The sequence below is a fragment of the Nicotiana tabacum genome, chromosome 1 (genome assembly GCF_000715075.1).
Source record: "Nicotiana tabacum cultivar K326 chromosome 1, ASM71507v2, whole genome shotgun sequence".
NCBI classification, from domain to species: Eukaryota; Viridiplantae; Streptophyta; class Magnoliopsida; order Solanales; family Solanaceae; genus Nicotiana; species Nicotiana tabacum.
The window spans coordinates 180,105,180-180,123,450 of NC_134080.1; the positions used below are offsets into that span (position 1 = coordinate 180,105,180).

The 18,271-nt window shown below is 39.0% G+C and overlaps 1 protein-coding gene across 1 annotated transcript; it reads right to left on the reverse strand.

Moving 5' to 3' along the window:
• Positions 1–9,425: 9,425 nt before the first annotated feature.
• LOC107785838 (protein NRT1/ PTR FAMILY 7.3) lies at positions 9,426–17,515 on the reverse strand. Its single transcript, XM_016607226.2, has 5 exons — positions 17,355–17,515; positions 15,551–15,668; positions 15,239–15,456; positions 14,567–15,129; positions 9,426–14,216 (listed from the first exon to the last, which is right to left on the reverse strand). Exons 1-5 carry the CDS (start codon positions 17,379–17,381, stop codon positions 13,355–13,357), a joined length of 1,788 nt encoding a protein of 595 aa, XP_016462712.1. The 5' UTR covers positions 17,382–17,515; the 3' UTR covers positions 9,426–13,354.
• Positions 17,516–18,271: the final 756 nt, after the last annotated feature.

Below are 18,271 nucleotides of genomic sequence, written 5' to 3' on the forward strand. Positions count from 1 at the left end.
CTCACCAACTAAGTGATTATGATCTTTCCTTTAATCCTGTTCAACTTTTCTGTGATAATTCTAGTGTTATTTGCTTGTCAAAAAATCCAATGCATCATTTTAAGGCAAAGCATATAGATATCAAGCATCATTTTATTAGAGATCATGTTCATAAAGGGTGACATTGAATTATCATTTTTTAGTACTAATAATTAATTAGCTGATATTTTCAGTAAGCCTCTTTTAGAAGAAAGATTTCAAAACCTTAAGGACTTACTTGGCATTATTACTTTTTTCTAAATAGGCCTTCGAAATTTCTGTACTTTTCAAAGATTGTGTGTGATGGTGATTTTGGTAGAAAATCTTTTTGTACCGTCGTATTGAGGATCGATAACAAACGGAAAGAGTCTTCGAGGTGTGAGGATGCTCGCAGCGAGGCAAGTCTTTTTCTGAGGTTCAAAAGAGACGAGTTGCCGAGCTTCCTGCTTCGGAGGCCTCTACTCTTGAATAAAAACATTTCCAATGGCCGTCGAAGGTACTTTGAGGGACAAGGGTTATCCGGCGCCTCCCTCTTCTCCTACCGAAGGCACTTCGGGGGGAACTAAGCCATTAGACGTATGCTCGACCTTTGGTGAGGCTCAGCGGCTTAGCTTCATGGTAAGCTTTGGTAGCCTATATAGGCTTCTTTCAGTTTCGTGTCTTCCTTTTCTTATTGAGCTTTATTTTGTAGGCATTTGATAAGCTTAAGTCCGAGCTGCTTCACCGTGAGGCCAGGCTGTGGAAAGCTTTGGAAGGGGAGAAATCCCTCAGGCTTCTTTCCACAAAAAAAGAAGATAAGCTGGTATACCTGCGGTATGAGGCGGACCGAAGTCGGAACAATGAAAGCCATCTCGAAAGATAGGTAACCTTCATTTCGTGTTGATGTATTCTCCTCCTTCTACTTTTGGAGATTAATATATCGATATTCCAGTTGGGGAATAAAACAGAGGAGCTGGAATGACTTTGGGGTGAAGTTGGTCGGGTTAAGCGCGAGCATAACGAGCTAAAGGCTCAGGCAGATGCCCAAGTTGCGACCAAGGAGGATGCTTTGTCCAAGGCTTCCGCCCTCGAGGTGCAACTCCAGAATGCTCGTGCAAACAGTTTTGTCCGAGCGAATATAATTACAAGGCTCGAGTCTGAGCTTTTGAAGAAGAAGGCCAAAGTTGTGGATGCCCGGGTTGAAGCCGTGATGAGCTGCACTAAGGCTGACAAGAAAGTGGCGGTCTATTTGAAGGACGTTGCCGATGCTCGAGCTGAGCTGAGAAGGGATTTTAACCCCAAGAGCAGGAGCAAGGAATATGCTCAGTACAAATCTTGAAGGGAGACCCTCGAGGAGGTCCATGCTAGGGGCTTTGACCTCTCGAAAGAGGTAAAGCAGGCAAAGGCGGATGAAAATGATGTTAGGTCTCTTCTGTCCGATGCCGAGGATAGCGAGAAAGAGGTCGACGAGCCATAGTCCCCGAGGGGGACGTAGATTAGGCCTTCCCTTTTTGATCTGTGTATAGTATTTTCAAAGAAGATTATAAATGGAGCTTGTATTTCTTCGCATATATGTATAAAAGGAAGCCTTGCGGTTTCACTTTTCATACACTTCCCTTTGCTTCGATGTTTGTCAGTTATTAGCCAGGTGAACTGGTATTCGGATAGAACCCTTAGGTTTATAGTACGACCCTGGGGCTCGTTGGGCTGGCTCGTAGGCTCTTACGCGCTTGGTCGGTACGACCTTTTAGTATAAGCTAGCATTTTGAGCTCTTATGCTTTTGCTCTTAGGCATATTTAGTTAACTATTTCGGATTCAGTCTCCGAGTCAGGTTTTGACTCGAGCTCAGTTGACCCTCAAGTTTTTGAATTTAAGGCTGGCCCTAAAGCTCTTACGCATTCGGTCCGTACGACCTTTTATATGGGCTAGCGATAGTGGCTCTTATGCATTGGGTCGGTACGACCTTTTATATGGGCTGGCGATAGTGGATCTTATGCATTGGGTCGGTACGACCTCTAGTATGGGCTGGCGATAGTGGCTTTTATGCATTGGGTCAGTACGACCTCTAGTATGGGCTGGCGACAGTGGCTTTTATGCATTGGGTTGGTACGATCTCTAGTAGGATTTATTTTTCCCTCGTTAAGGACTTTTGAAATTGTGTTTGCCTGACTCTTCGACGGTTCGATGAAAACCTTGATTGTGAGTCATTATATGGCGATAATCGAGCACCTCTAGAGGTTTGGCTCGATGGCTGAGTATCTTGAAGCCTATAGTTTGGAGCTGACATGGTCGAAGCTCTTTTGCCTATGTCGAGGGTAGCCTGTTTAACCGGTTCTTTTCAAAGTATATTCAAAGTAATTCAAGGCTTGTGATTTTATAGCGACGGTCAGGCATCCCCGAGTCGCGTTAGTTTGGTTGGTACAACCTTGTGACCGTAGTCATTATGTTTGGCCGGAGCCTTTCGGTTCCCAAGTGAAGTAGTTTCGGCGTCTATATTAAGGCTATGCCTTTTTAAGGGTCTTACAAGTTCGATATATAGCCTTAATTTTAAGATCGGGATTATGCCTTTAGTAAGGTCTTACAAATTTTACATGCCTTTAAGGTCTTACAGTTTGTTTACTTGGTACAAGTATGGTTCATGTCCTGCTTGAGGTCTTACAGATATTGTTGTTGCTCACTTGGTACAAGTGTGGTTCATGACTTGCTTGAGGTCTTACAGATCTTGTTGTTGCCTTATATAGGTCTTACGAGACTAAAGTTGCCCGCATGTGGTCTTATGGTCTCGGGTTTTTATAAGTAGATAGGGGTAATGGTTGGCGGTAGTCCCCGAGTCATTGAAGGTTTCTTGGCTCAGGATCCATTACTTGTAAACTTGGTATTGCCTCATTAAGGGCTTACGATTTCGGAGTTTGCGATGCCAGTCCCCGAGTGTTCGGGACGTTTTTGGCTTCGAGGCCATTTTGTGATCTTGAAGTTTCCTCATCGAGGTCTTATGAGTTTTGAGTTTCTGACACGGAGGTCATGTGGCTTTGAATTGTTGACGCCAGTCCCCGAGCGTTCGGGATATTTTTGGCTCTGGAGATGTTTTTGCAAAAATAACAGACTCTTTTGAAACGTGAAATGCTTTGGTGGAAAGTATTCTTCGATTACTTGGTACAAGTATACATATTTTCGTTGTTAGGGGCTTGGTTATTCTATACAGACACAGTTCGTTCGACCATTTGGCCCGATACATTATTTTCCTATCGAGACCCCGTTCAGCACTTCTTGGCTTTTCTAAGGAGGTGATCTTCCTGGGGGATGCCCCCCAGTATTTGAGGTTGATTGAAAAGGAAGCCTTGAATACTTATTGAGTCTTCCTTAGGTAGCATATAGATGTTGCCTTGTTAAAAACCTTGCCGGTAAAACCCTTCTTGGGATAAAAATCTGGTTGAAGGAAAAGAGTGCAACGTATGCTTTTGGAACCTAAGGCCTTCGAGTTGGAAAGTGCTTCGGCCGTTTCGATTGGATACCTGCATTCAGGTTAGTATAAAATGTAACTGAAAAAAAGATATGACCATACCTTAGTGATGGCGGCACTTCGGACCTCGATATGATTCAATCGTTTGTTATGAGGACTCTGTACGGTACTTCATTTTGTTTAGTCAGGCGTAGCCAAGAATGTAGCTTGTTATCGCTATCTTACTGTTTGTTTATTCTTTGGCTCCTTTGATGGTAGAGGTATTAGCATTGGTGCCACATTATGCATCGTGAACATCTCTTTTGCTGCATGTTGCTCCCGTAGACAGTTTTATCCCATCCTTTGTCGAGAATTTCATTATTTGATGGAAGGTGGATGATACTGCTCTCATGCAGTGTATCCATGGCCTTCCGAGTAAGGCGTTGTATCTCATGTCTCTTTCGATAACATGGAATTTGACATTTTGGGTTGTGTCGGGCACGTTGACTGGGAGGGTGATTTCCCCTTTCATTGTTTCACTCGCCATGTTGAATCCGTTGAGGACTCAAGAGGCGGGCATGATTTGGTCAAGCAGCCCAAGCTACTCTACCACCCTCGACCTGATAATGTTGGTCGAGCTATTTGGATCTACAAGTACACATTTAATTTGAAACATATTGACAAGGAACGAGATTACCAGTGCATCGTTGTGAGGTTGAGACAAGGTCTCGATGTACTCATCGCTGAATGTGAGAGCGTCCTCGGGTATATAACCTCAAGTTAGCTTTTCTCTGGTGATGGATATTTTTGTTCTTCTGATCATGGGTTCTTGCGGAGCATCGATGCCTCCCAAGATCATGTGGATGACATGTTGGGGCTCATTTGTTTCATTTTTCTTGGTCGGCTCTCGTTCCTGGAACTGATTTTTGGCTCGGTCGCTGAGGAATTCTCGGAGATGACCTTTGCTGAGTAGTCGGGCTACCTCTTCCCGGAGTTGTCGGCAATCTTCGGTCTTATGACCATGCGTGTTGTGAAATTCATACACTAAGTTATGGTTCCTTTGTGAAGGGTTTGATTGTACAGGCCTTGGCCACCTGGTGTCTCTGATTTTACTTATGGCGAACACGATGTCTGATACGTCGATGTTGAAGTTGTATTCCGACAAGCGAGGTGCCTCCGTCGGACCTGTTTGCCTATCATACCTAGCTCTGCTGACAAGTCCCCGAGGGTTATAACCTCGATCCATTCTTTGGTCATTGCAAGGTATGTTGCGCCTTGGGGCATTTCTTCTATCTTTGGTGTATGGTTGGTATCTCTCTTTTTTCAGCTTTGACTCTTTTGACGGAAGCCTGTTAGGATATACCGAGCCCGAGGGGGCTCCTAGTTGGTCGTCTTTGACCTTGATCTTCGATTGATATCGGTTGTGAACATCCGACCAAGTCATGGGGGGTATTCAACCAGATTCTGTTTTAGCTGTTCGAAGCCACCGAGCTCCGTTCATTCAAACATTGAGTGAAGGCCTGCACCTCCCAGTCGTCGGAAACCGGTGGTAGTTCCATGCGTTCCATTAGAAAGCGAGATACAAACTCTCGCAGCATCTCGTTCTCCCTTTGCTTGATCTTGAAGACGTCGAATTTCCTTGTAGCTACCTTGATAGCACTGGCATGTGCCTTTATGAAAGAATATGCCAGCATGGCAAATGAGTCTATAGAGTTAGGAGCTAGGTTATGATACCACATCATGTCCCCTTTCGAGAGTGTTTCCCTGAACTTCTTTAGTAGGACGGACTCGATCTCATCGTCCTTTAGGTCATTTCCCTTTATTGCACAAGTGTAAGCAATGAAGTGCTCATTGGGGTCCGAGGTTCGGTTGTACTTCGGAAGCTCGGGCATTCTGAAGTTCTTTGGAATAGGTTTTGGGGCTGCTTCCTGTGGGAATGGCTTTTGTACAAACTTCTTCGAATCTACACCTTTCCGAATCGGGGTTGCTCCCGGAATTTGATTGACTCTAGAGTTGTAGGTATCTATCTTCTTATCGTTAGTTTCTATCTTTTTCTTGCCCGGCTTGATCCTCTTTTCGAGGTCCTCGAGCTCTTTTACGATGGCGGGGTCGGCTGCCGACCTGTTATTGCTTGATCTTTCTGGTACCTGCTCGGCTCGGTGGGCCGTTTTCGGAGCTACTGTGCTGGGGGTCTTTTGGTGGCTTTACTGCTGAGAAATCGTCAGCTGTTGTGCCTGTAACATTTCAAAAATAATGTGAAGGCTACCTTCCTATTCTTCCCTAGTTGGGGTTTTTTGAGCTTTTTGTTGGTCTCCTTGACGTACGCTCCTGTTAGTGTGGGAGTTTATATCGATGTGTTGGGCATTGTGTGAGACCACATCTGCGAGGATTGGCTCTGGCGCGTCCCCAGGGTTTAGTGGTGGTGCGCTGATACCTGGAACAGCTACACCATTCTCCCCGTGGTCCTCAAGACCATTGTTTTCATATGCATTCACTGAGTTAGATATTTTGACCTGAAATCAAAGATCTTGGATAAGAAAAGGTGTGAAAGGTAACTTACATTATGTAGTAAAACTAGCAAGAAAATAATCACTATTATTTTTATCCCCACGGTGGGCGCAAAACTGTTTACCTTGAAAATGGTAATTACAATTAAATTTAATTTGTAGTTCTAAAAATACGTGATCTATTTTTATGTTAGTTATTTAGGCAATAGATGCTATGTGAGAGATTTAGAAACGAGACAAGAGCTTGAGAGCAAGGTGATAATCAAATCGAATATTGAATAATTGGGGCCTCGAGTTTGCCTATTCGGGGGCCTCGGGGTCGAGTCTGATGCTCAGCTGGGAGTTATCGAGGGTAGTCGATGGATGACTAACAATTATAATAAAATCAATGACAGCTCTTTATGGCCAATAATAAGCAATAAATGAAGAACAATAAATGGAGCACATTGAATATAAGTAATAAATGCAAGTAATGAGATCAAGAGAATATGTTAGAGAGCATAGAGAATGTTCTTGTGTATTTGGTATTGAGCAACAGACCCTTACAAAATGCCAAGGATCCCCTTTTATATACGAGGGAGAATCCCAACATAGTACAAATGCATATATTTAAAATATATAGGGTTGGTACAGCTATTTAATGCCCTGATTCGGGTCTGAACTAGCCTACTAGACTCTGTCAGCTTTTAGTCATATGCCTTGGGAACTTCCCACTCTTTCACCATAACTATTGATCTGCATTGCCCCGAGGTTGGACGCCGATAACCCCTCGGGTGTGAATATCGACCATAGCCTCGAGCTTTTGGAAACGTTCTCATGAAGTACCATAATGACCGAAAATTGGTCCCTCCGATTTTACCGTATACATGGCATCAACTTTAAAACTTGTGTTCATGCCTACATTGTTTCCACCACCATACTTCCCAAAACAGGATCCTACACCACTTTATCTCAAAGAGACATATTCCTGGTCGACAATCTTCTTACAAAGCAAAACGTGAAGTTTTCCTCTTGGGTAATCAATTTTATGATGTGATGCGCTGAAGAACCATCGCATCTTCCCTATGGGATGGTTACAACTCATCTTCTTGAAGCCTTTAATATTCCTCTCTCAAACTACCCCTATGTGTCTGTCTCCAAGTGTTACAATACTAGAGTGTTTGTTAGCATAGGTTATGTTGTTTTGGATTGTGCTTGGATAAAAAAACAGAAAATTAAAGCCAAAGTGATTCCCTCTAGCTCCAAGGTAATAGTCAGTACTTCTCCGGCTGCTGTGAACAATCCAAAATTACTTGCAAAGATTGCTGCACTTGACGATAAGCTGACTGCCATCAAAGGTTCGCTCCTGATCACTCAGTCTTCAATTGATAATATCTACGAAGTTTCCAAGGAAACATGTTATGATGTCCAAGCTGAGAGTCGTGGTTCATAAAATTGTAGAATAGGCAGTAAAAGCTTTTAAGGAAGTTCATGATCGTGTTGATGGATTCTCAGTCACAATGAACGAACGCTTTGACCATCTGAATGAAGCCACATGCAATACCCTTACCTACTTTTTTCGTCGTTGATTAATGTTGGTCGCATGACGACAATTTTTTTTGCTCGTTCCCTAGATGTTTTTGGATGCTTGCATGGATTAGTTGTCTTGAATGTTTTGGATAATTTGGATGACTGTAATTATTGAACTTCTTATCTGATAGTAATACAACATGCTTAGCCCTCTTTTTGAGTGATGCCAAAGGGGGAGAAAGGATCAACTAACTTGCAAGTAAATTCTAGTCAACTAGCAGGGAAGGGGTCGACAAGTCGGCTAGCTAGAAAGGAGTCGACTAATCAACTCACATGAAAAGACAACATGTTGAGGAAGAGCCGACTCAAAATACCTGACAGCAAGTTGAGAGGGAGCCGACTGAAGATGAAATAAACAGGAAAGTAAAATAAATTAAGTTATTTTGTCATTATCAAAAAGGGAGAGATTGTTAGATCTATGCTTTAATGATAGAAAAATAACTTACTTCTATGGTAGGAAAGCAACTCCAAAGAAGAAAGTCAAGAAAACAAAATGAAGAAAATATGAAAGGGTACGAATGAAGAAGAAACCGAGATCCTGCCTAAGATCCAGAAGGATGGATTAAGGAATGAGATTTTGCTAAAGATCCAGAAGCAAAGAATAAGGAATCAATCATGCCCATTATTATGAGCATCAAATAACACAAATATTTGATTTTATTTAATTACCGAAGGCATAGCAATCAATCTGCGAGGAAGATATGCTGAGAATAATCAATCACGATCTTCAAGGAAGTAACAGCCATCACGCCACTCTTCAATGACCGAGTATAGAAAGTTCCTCCCTTATTCTTGGAAGAAATCAATTCAAGATTGATTCTAAGGATCAACTCCCTTGGGTTGCCCATCATCGAATAATCTGTCATACCAAGAAGACTTTCCCTAAGATCATATAAATACAACAAGAGGCTCAACGACAGGGATATACTTTGATCAAATCATTACCAATTTTTTTTATTCTAATCCAAACAAGCATTGTAGCCTATTTTAGATTTACTGTGTAATTAAGGAGAAAAGAAAGAGAGAGAAAAATCACTGGTGAGGCATTATATTAAAATCAAGAAAAGAACGTATATCGTGAAGAAGTTGTTGGTGTACAACAACATCAACACACCTATATCAAATTTCAAATACTCAAAAGAGAACTCCTTGCAACTCAAGGGGACTGGAGTAGGATTCACATTGAATCCAAACCAGTATAAAATATTTGGTGTCATTTACTTTCTGCAATTGAATATATATATATACACACACATTTTCGTTTTTATTCAGTTCCGCGGAATATATGACTCATATTCCTTTAGGTTCTTTATATTTATTTTTTGTAGTCTTGCATCAAGTATTCAGTCGACTAATAAGAAAATTGGTCAACTACCTCGTGAAAGAAAAGAAAGAGTTACAATCCCCTTCTACTTTCAGATGAATGTAAAGTTTAGGGTAGGCACTATTAATGCGCCGTGTTTTGCGATGAACGGAGTCGCGATACGATACATGCGCCTTCGAAAAGATAATTTACCAGTCAAATCAGTTGACTGAAGGTGCAATTAACTCCCAGCGCCTTCTTTTGAAGTTGAAAATTCAAATTGAAGGTGCATTCATTATATAGCGCTTTCAGAGTAAACAAAAGTCGGCATCTCGTCAAATCTAGACGTTAAATACATATGCTTAAGGCCCGTTACCCTATACACGTTTTCACCATATGTAAAAACTAATTTTTGCGCGTACCATTTATTAAAAATTGGCTGAGATTTACCTCATTCCAGAATCCCTTCCCGTTTTTGCTTAGATTTTTGAATTGGTATATCATTGGTAATATTTTCAGGCTTAGAGCATATTTTAATAGTTAATTATTGGTAAATAATATTTTTCGACTTATTTATGTAAATTATGTAACAAATGGACAAACTCCTTACTATATCAATATGAACTAGAACTCAATTACATATTTGGATAACAATTCAACCCTCAAACTACTGAACTACAGTAAGAAATTACAGGAATCAAAGTATTTAGGGATAGATAGAAGAAGGGGATGAGAAGGTTAGACTCACAGAAAGGGAGACGAGGAGATGCATACATTTTTCTCAACAATATGCATAATCTCCAAAATAACCGATCACTATCCCTTTTTAACGAAACCTTCTTTGCGCCAATACTCAACCTGGATCCCAAATCAACTTGGCCCTTTTGCTTGTTTTCGGCCCAATAGCTCTTCTTGGCCCAATAGTTACATGTGTGATATTGGGGTGAGCCTGATTCATAACAATACTCTCGTCCTCAATGAGAACCTTGTCCTCAAGGTTCGAGTCAAGAATAATTTTAGAAGCATGTTCTCCACCCATTACAACCAAACCAAACTGTGCGATGTTGCAAAAGAATTGCATGTGATCCAGTGTACTTCTTGCAACAACAACCAACATAGAAACAACAAGAAATATGTGCTTCTCATTATCAAAGCCCTCATAGGCAAACAAGATCTTTTCCAGCACAACTGGAGTGCAAACTTTAGCACCCATAAACTGTATAGCACATGTAAAAACAATTGCGTACTTGAAAGGAGAAAATATGACCCCAATAGCAACCAAGCCACATATATGTGCCATATCCCCAAAGAGAACAACTTCTCTCTTGTTACATACCTTGCGGATACATGCGTAATTATAGAGGCGAGCGTAAGAACTTCCCTTGGCAGCAAGAAAGTTTGCTGTACAATTTGTATGAGGCTTTAATAAAGCAGTGTACATTTGAAAGTTTGCAGGGGTTCCAGTTGTTAACTGAACATCGACCCTCCATGCTTGACTTAATCTCTCTGCCGTGTCAATGTACTTGTCTCCTTCATAATATCTTGTACTGAGATGCCCCTCACTGTATGTGATTGTCAATGTTGATCTAACTACTGGCATCACCAATAGTGATGTAAAATTCGTTAAAGGGATAAGCTCAAGATCCCTCCATTGCCTAGCTTTCTCAAGCTCAATAATGTCAGCACAATCTAGATCCATGTCTTCAAGTAGCACATTCCCCTGCGTTATCCACATATGTCGCACTAGACTAACAGGATTAAGTGCTAAGAAAACCTCGAGGGAACTACTAAAATGTTCATATTCATCAGTATGTACATGTTTCAGCCCAAGGCCACAAACTTGCGCACCCCATAATGTAACTATTAAAACATAAGTTGGAGGAAAACTACTCTCTGTAAACATAGTCACGTTGGCGCCATAGGGTAGAGGAATATCATGTATACCAGGATCAAACGAAAGAGTTAAAAAGGTGACATAAATAATGAAACTTGCTGAGGAACAAGAATAAGGTTGCAGATTCATGCTCCAAGAAGAATTGTTATTTGGCGAAAGGCTTACTAGAGTCTTTGCGAGTATATTGCGCACAAAATAAGCAGAAGAACTCAAAATTGTCATATTGTGTTGCCTTCGCGCATCCATCAATTGGTTTCCCTGTTTCTGCTCCAAAATATCATGCATACACTTTGCTGACACGAGAAATTTCGAGATTCTCACCTTGTCATCATCAGAATGAAGTACTTTAACTGGAAGTTCATGCTCATACTCCATAAAAAATTATCAATATGTCAAACCTCAATATTCTCAAGTACCCGAAAACATTCATTAAGATACATGGCATTGAAGGCCTCAACACCAAATTCAATTCCATATAACTGCTCCCTATCATATAACTTTGCAAATAAACAACCCCATCTTTTTTTTGTTGCTTCAAACAGAGTAAAAGTATGGGCACCTGATACAGAACTTAAAGGAATAGGAGGAAGAGATGCACAAACTGAAGCAATGTCAAATTTCTGCCCTGTGTCAAACCACTTGGCAATATAATTAGAAATCGGTATTCCAGCATCTCTTGCATCCTTGCTATGCTCTGAATACAGATGACAATCCTTGTTTCGTTTGGCCACCAATAACAGTGAAACAGCTTCAGGCGGATCACGCCACCCAGTAGCAAACCAATTGCAAGTGTAAGCTAAAGTCAAGGTACAGTGACACCATATTTTGATTAGCCCCGCAACTTTCTTCAAGGGAAGTAGACAAAGATGGAACTGTGTGAAACCATATGGTACCATCAAGTGAAAAGTCTATTGCAGCAAATCGCATACTCGCGTTCGATACCACAATTCCTTGACTAGCAAAAGGAACCATAAAACCAGATATAATACCTCTGAGGAGCTTTGTCAAACACCCGAGCTACAGGAGTATCCTGTGAATTTTCCTCCTCAGTATTTTAGAGTAGTTTGTATCATTTAACACCGCATTAGGTACCTTGGTTTTCAAGCTACAATTTTCGCAGAAGCTATCATCGTCCAACTTGTCTAATGTAGTTGCAAAGTGTCCTCCCTCATGGACAATAACATTAAGATCATGAATATCGGAGTTCACTGCGGTGTGTGAAATTTTGCCGAACATCTGTGCTTCGATAATGGCAGAAGTGTCCTGTACCATATCTGCCACCTCTACTAATTTTACATGCCTAACTTGAGGTGCTTCTATGTCTTCAAGAGATTGAATCTTAGTATTACTTCCAGTAATCAATGCCAAGGAATCTATATTTTCATACCTCTCTGGCAATTTATCGAGCACATGGTCCTCTTTTAAGTTTTCAGTGTCATCGGCAGATTCAAACGCAAATAAAAAATGGCTCATAGCAGGAAAAGGAGACGCTAGAACTAATTTTGAAACTGTAGGGATAGAATTGACGTAATTAAAACAAACCTCTGAGGAATAAGCTAGACTCCCTACAGGATCTGTGGTGGGTTGTCGTCGAAAATGTTGAGCAAATTTTGCCTTAAAATGTTTCCAATTGAAAAATTGATTGTTTCGAAACAACCAATTGAACCAATTAAGAGCTTCACCGCCAAGGTAAAAGGAAGGAAGCGGTAACCAATCCTTCTCGGCGAAGCCAAGGTAAGTGAAGTATTGCTCGGCCCCAGCTCTCTGGGTTGCCGCTGCTGCTAAATCGATTCAGTACCTCCATTGGAGTCCGATGGATAAAAGCACCAATGTAACAAATGGACAAACTCCTTGCTATATCAATATGAACTACAACTCAATTACATATTTGGATAACAATTCAATCCTCAAACTACCGAACTACACTAAGAAATTACAGGAATCAAAGTAACTAGGGATAGATAGAAGAAGGGGAGGAGAATCGTTAGACTCACAGAAAGGGAGACGAGGAGAAGCATACACTTTTCTCAATAATATGCATAATCTCCAAAATAACCATCACTATCCCTTTTTAACGAAACCTTCTTTGCGCCAATACTCAACCTGGATCCCAAATCAACTTGGCCCTTTTGCTTGTTTTCGGCCCAATATCTCTTCTCAGCCCAATAGTACATGTGTGATATTGGGGTGAGCCTAATTCATAACAAATTATTTCTTTATAAATTTAGATGAAGCCCAGAATAGGATTGGTGTGGTTGGACAGGGCAAAAAAAGGTCCGATTGTGGTGTACTACTTTATAATATTTGCTTTAATGATGAGAGAGATATTGGTACATAGGTATTAGGATGACCAAGCAAGTAATATTTACAAAATTGTTTAAAGAAAAGAGTGTACTACAAAAGGCAAATTAGTCCAATCATAACTTTTTATATTAATAATAAATAAGTCAAAAAATTGTCGCAAAAAATCAATATAATTGATTCCAACAGAACATCTTGTGCTCAACTTAGAGAACAGTAACAATGCGCTTCTCTAGTCTCCTCGCCCAAATACATATTATACAATATCACTTCTAATCCTAATTTGTGATTATTAATGTAAATAGTTGGTATCATAGTCTTTTATTTTCTCTCCCCAAGCTTATTAGACTTTCAAATCTCCTTGCTTCTCTCCATGTTGCTTTTCAATGCTTCTTTCTTCAAACTTAATGTACTTATACCACTTGGCACAAATGAGATAGACCAAAAAATCAGCTGCTGTCAATGCTGCTAAAAGGAAATAGAATCTGTCTAAATGACCCTTGTTGAGATTTCCAGGTATCCAGCCAGGCATCTTATCAGTAGTTGAAATTTTCATGACAATAGAAACCAATAAGCTGCTCACATAATTTCCTAGTGAAATTGAAGTCATGCATAGTGCACTTCCGAAACTTTTCAATCCATCAGGTGCTTGTCCATTGAAGAACTCCAATTGTCCCACATACATAAATACCTCTGATGCTCCAATAAGTACATATTGAGGAACTTGCCAGAAAATACTTAATGAACTTGAATTCGTGCAACTTGAACAATCTTTGTCCGCAGATTTTAGCCTGAAATGCTCAACGATTCCTGCTGCTACCATTGCCATAATAGCAATGATGAGTCCAACTCCCATCCTTTGGAGCTCTGTCAATCCTCTTGGAGCAGACTTCTTTAATCTTGCAACAAGGGGATCAAGAACTCTTCTATAGATGAAAATGAATGCTGCAACACTCAGAATATCAAAGCTAGACATGCTTGCTGGTGGAATATGAAACCCTGAGACAGTTGTTTTCATTGCAGCCCCTTGTTCCACAAACAGAGAGGCCATTTGTGTAAAGACTACTGAATACAGTATTGTGCACAGCCATATTGGAAGTAATCTCAATATGCATTTCACTTCTTCAATTTGAGATACTGCACAAAGCCGCCATGGGTTGTTTTCTCCATCTTTTGATGTGATTATAGCTGCTTTATCCAAGAATCTATAATACCAAAACCAAATAATAAAAACCTTAGATCGTATATAAAAATAAATGCAAAACATGGTCCGTCCATTGCATATTATATAACGGTGTTTGACTAGATACAACGTTTAACGAAAATATAGCATATATTTTAAGTTTCCTTACAATTTATGATCTTAAACATGTCATATATTTCTGTGGCTATAAAAGTATATTATTAAGGTTAAGATGGAAAGCGTGACATTAAATAATTATAAAATATATATAAAGTGTCATTCTTTTTTGAAGCAAAATAAAAAGAAATGAGTATCATATAAAACCATGAACAGGCAGACAAGTAAATACTAAATTTCATTAAAATAACTTACTTGAAACCATCAGTATGGAGAATTCTTCTATTTCCATTTTCAGCAGGCTCTTGTCCTTCACCCTCATATAGTTCATCTCCCCTTGAAGATTGTTCAACTTTCCATTTTCTAGTAGCAGACACAACCACTTGACAAAACCTTGACAAAGGGTTGCCTGTAGGTTTAAAGTGCCTATACCTAGGTGTCCCAATAAGAAACAACACTAATGCCAAAATGGCAGAGCCAGCCGACGCCCAAAAGCCTAAAGTCCACATTCCCTTATCTTCAAAATAGCCTAAGATGGTATTTGAGAACAAAGATCCAAGATTTAATGCCAAGTAAAAGTAGCTAAAAAAAGCCACTTTTGAGTGACTCTCTTGAGGGTGATCTTCATCAAATTGGTCAGCTCCAAATGTTGCAATAGTAGGCTGATACCCTCCATTCCCAAGGGCAATTAAATAAATCGACACGTAAAAGAGCACCACACTGATAGTCGAGTGGGACCCACATGGGTTATTTTCGTCTCCGCAACCTTTAGGCTTGACTAAGAAAATGTATGAAGTCAATGAAAGTGAAACCACTCCCTGCAAGAACAAAACAATATTAAATCCTAGTATCTAAATTTTCTAAGATAATTGAGTTGTGAAATGACAGAATTAAGACATTTGAAAAAGAAAAAAAAAAGTGACTTACAGCCACAAAAATGGCTTGGAAAATAGCACAAGTCTTGTATCTTCCCCAATAGGAATCACTGAGGAAAGCTCCCAAGAGAGAGAAGATATAAACTGTGCCAGTCCACTTGCTCACATTGTTGGCCGCTTCAGCATTGTCTTGACCCATAACTCTAGTCAGAAATAGTACTAGATTGACTCCAACACCAAAGAATGCCAACGTGGCTAGACCTTGATTCACTGAAATTAATTACATTAAAGTTGTAACAAGCAAGAAGTTGGTATTTCGGTTATCATTTTTATTCGATTATATATTAATTAAAAATTTGCTTACCAAGTAAGAGAACACCAGCAAACCACCTTCCAGTCCTCTCTCGCACGGCCGGCTGACCATGCTTATCCACACTTCCATCAAAGGTGTATTCATCTTTTTCATTCTCTGGCTTCTGACACTGTAAAAATATTATGGGAGAACATGCATTAGCCGTTAAGATGGAATATGAGAGTAATTAACTCAAGTCATCGAACAGCTTAAGCATGAGACTCTACAAGATTTTCGAAAAGAATATACAAAAATAAAAAAGACAACCTTAAAGAATACTCTCTTTTAAAGAATATTCTGTAATAACATGAATTTTATGAATATTCAGTACGCTATTATTCTATTCTGTGAAGGAATCATTTATCATGCCATTGTCTGGTTTGAACTACTTTAGTTATATTACCCACGAGATGCTGTCCTAAAAACTACTATTATTCGTTTCGCCCATGTGGGAATAATTCTCACTTTAGATTTAAATAAAGGAGGTTTGCTATATTGGAAAATCAGTATCTTACTTTTGGTTTAACCTGTACTATAGGAGAAAAGCAATATAAACGAGTTATCATTATCTGCATAAACACAAAGTTGCTAGACTGCTCCAGTTACTTAATTAGATTTAAGTTAAGATATACTGATAATGTAATAATTTTTTATACTATTAATGATATTATATAAAATTACCTGCTTTTACCAGATTTTAGGTGGCCAATTGTAGTGCATAGTAAAAGGTAAAGTCTTACGTACTAATTTTGGACGCGTATTATATATGGCAATTGCGTAGCATGCTTTTGATTTACTATACATAGGAAAATAACTGTTCTGTTATTTTACTTACTACTAAAACAACCTTAAGCTAAAACAACACCAAGATTCAGTGTCTGTCCCCATTTTTATCCTTAATGCCATGCATAGACAACCAGCTGTATGTATTTACATACTTGGATCAGTGGATGACGTATTGTGTGGTCCTATAACATTAAAAGTAAAATGATATTTTTATCTGAAAAAGTTCCAGAAACCTAAGAAGTCTAAAAGCAACAAACAACGTTGTCTTTATTGTAGCAAATCTTTCGCTAAGTTACAATATTACTTGACGTATTTGAATTCTCCTTCATAAGTATTTCTATACGTATTAAAATCCATGAACTAGAATTTCTACTACGTATAATTAGTAAAAAGCCTACACGGCAAGTCTAGTATGACAAGACTCCCGTGAGACCGTGACAACATTTTTATTGATTTTTCTTCTTCTCAATGCTACTAAATTACATATACTAGAGAGAAGTTGGAAATGAAAAAAACCAAACTCATACAACACTTGGTACAATGACTAGAGATAGTAGAACAGTTTGATAGATTTAGAACGGATTTTATGAATTCAACTGAACTCGTTAAGTGTATATTATGAATTCGTCTTTATTTGCAATAAACATGAAACAGAAACTCATGCATCACACAAAATATACTATATATATTATTAATTAATTCTTATGGAACAAATAAATTTTTAATACTTTTGGAATGTACACGTGGAAAAAAGCAGAAAAAGACGTGACTATCTGAGAATGAGAAGCCATAGTAGAAAACTAAAGAAGAAAAAAGGGGGACCATTTTGAAAGACATCAAAATGATTAGAGAAGACGAAGTTGGCCATTTTAATTGTAATGGAAAGAATTAGAAATCTTAAAGCAAAAAAGATCCAAATTATCATGAACATGGAAAGGAATTACAAATTAAATACAAAAGGGAAAAAAGAAGAAGATGGTTACGCCCATGCATTGAAATTAAACATCAAAGATATAGGAAGTGTACAAACCATTTTGTGAATGTTTAAGCAAGCCATTGGATTTTTCGGTAGCAAAAAAAAAAAGTTTTAAGTTTAGCGAGGAAGCAATGTCCCACAAGTTTCAGAGAAGGAAATTTTTCTTTTTTTTTTCTTCTGGGGGTGGAAGTTATGGAAGAAATGTTGAAGAGAAGAGGGGAAATGGTGAGGTATTTATAGAGTGTAGCTAACACAGTAATTGAGATGTTACGTGAGGAAAGAAGAGAAAAGACTAATTAATAAGGGAGTAATAAAAAAGTCCGATCCATTAGAGAAAAGGACAGAATATGGTGACAAAGCAATGTGTTGGAAGCAAAAAATAACTTTTTTAGGCATGAATTGAAGGAGGAAAAGAAGCGTACGTATGTGATTTGGCTGGAAACAGAGAGTTGGTGTCTCTCTCACGAGATGAAAGAGTTGAGCTTAAGCTGTATCTTTATTGTGATTAAGCTGTACTGATGTTGACACATTCCCAATCTTATTTATTTATTGTTGAAGTGGAAATAAAAAATTATAAATGTGTTTTAGCAAAGAGTGGCCTAGTGAAAAATGGAAATCAGGATTTCAAATGTGTGTGTGAGATGTAAAAGAACTCCAAACAGCATAGCTATAAAAGAATTGCATATGTGATAATTAAGTTGAAATGCAAATGTGATAAATGTAAGTAGAATTAATTAACTGTATTCCTTTCACTTATTCTATTTTCCCTAACCTTTTCACTACCACTTTCTGATATAGTATTATATTATATGTCAGAACTTAACTAATCCAAATCAACACAGCTGGATTATTTTCCACAAAGCCATCCTACTTAGCATTATTAATGGAGAATTTTACTGCACGCGATGCTAATATTAATTAAGCGGTTCCTCTCTATAAAACAGATGGTCATGAGAATTTCAGTGACTAAA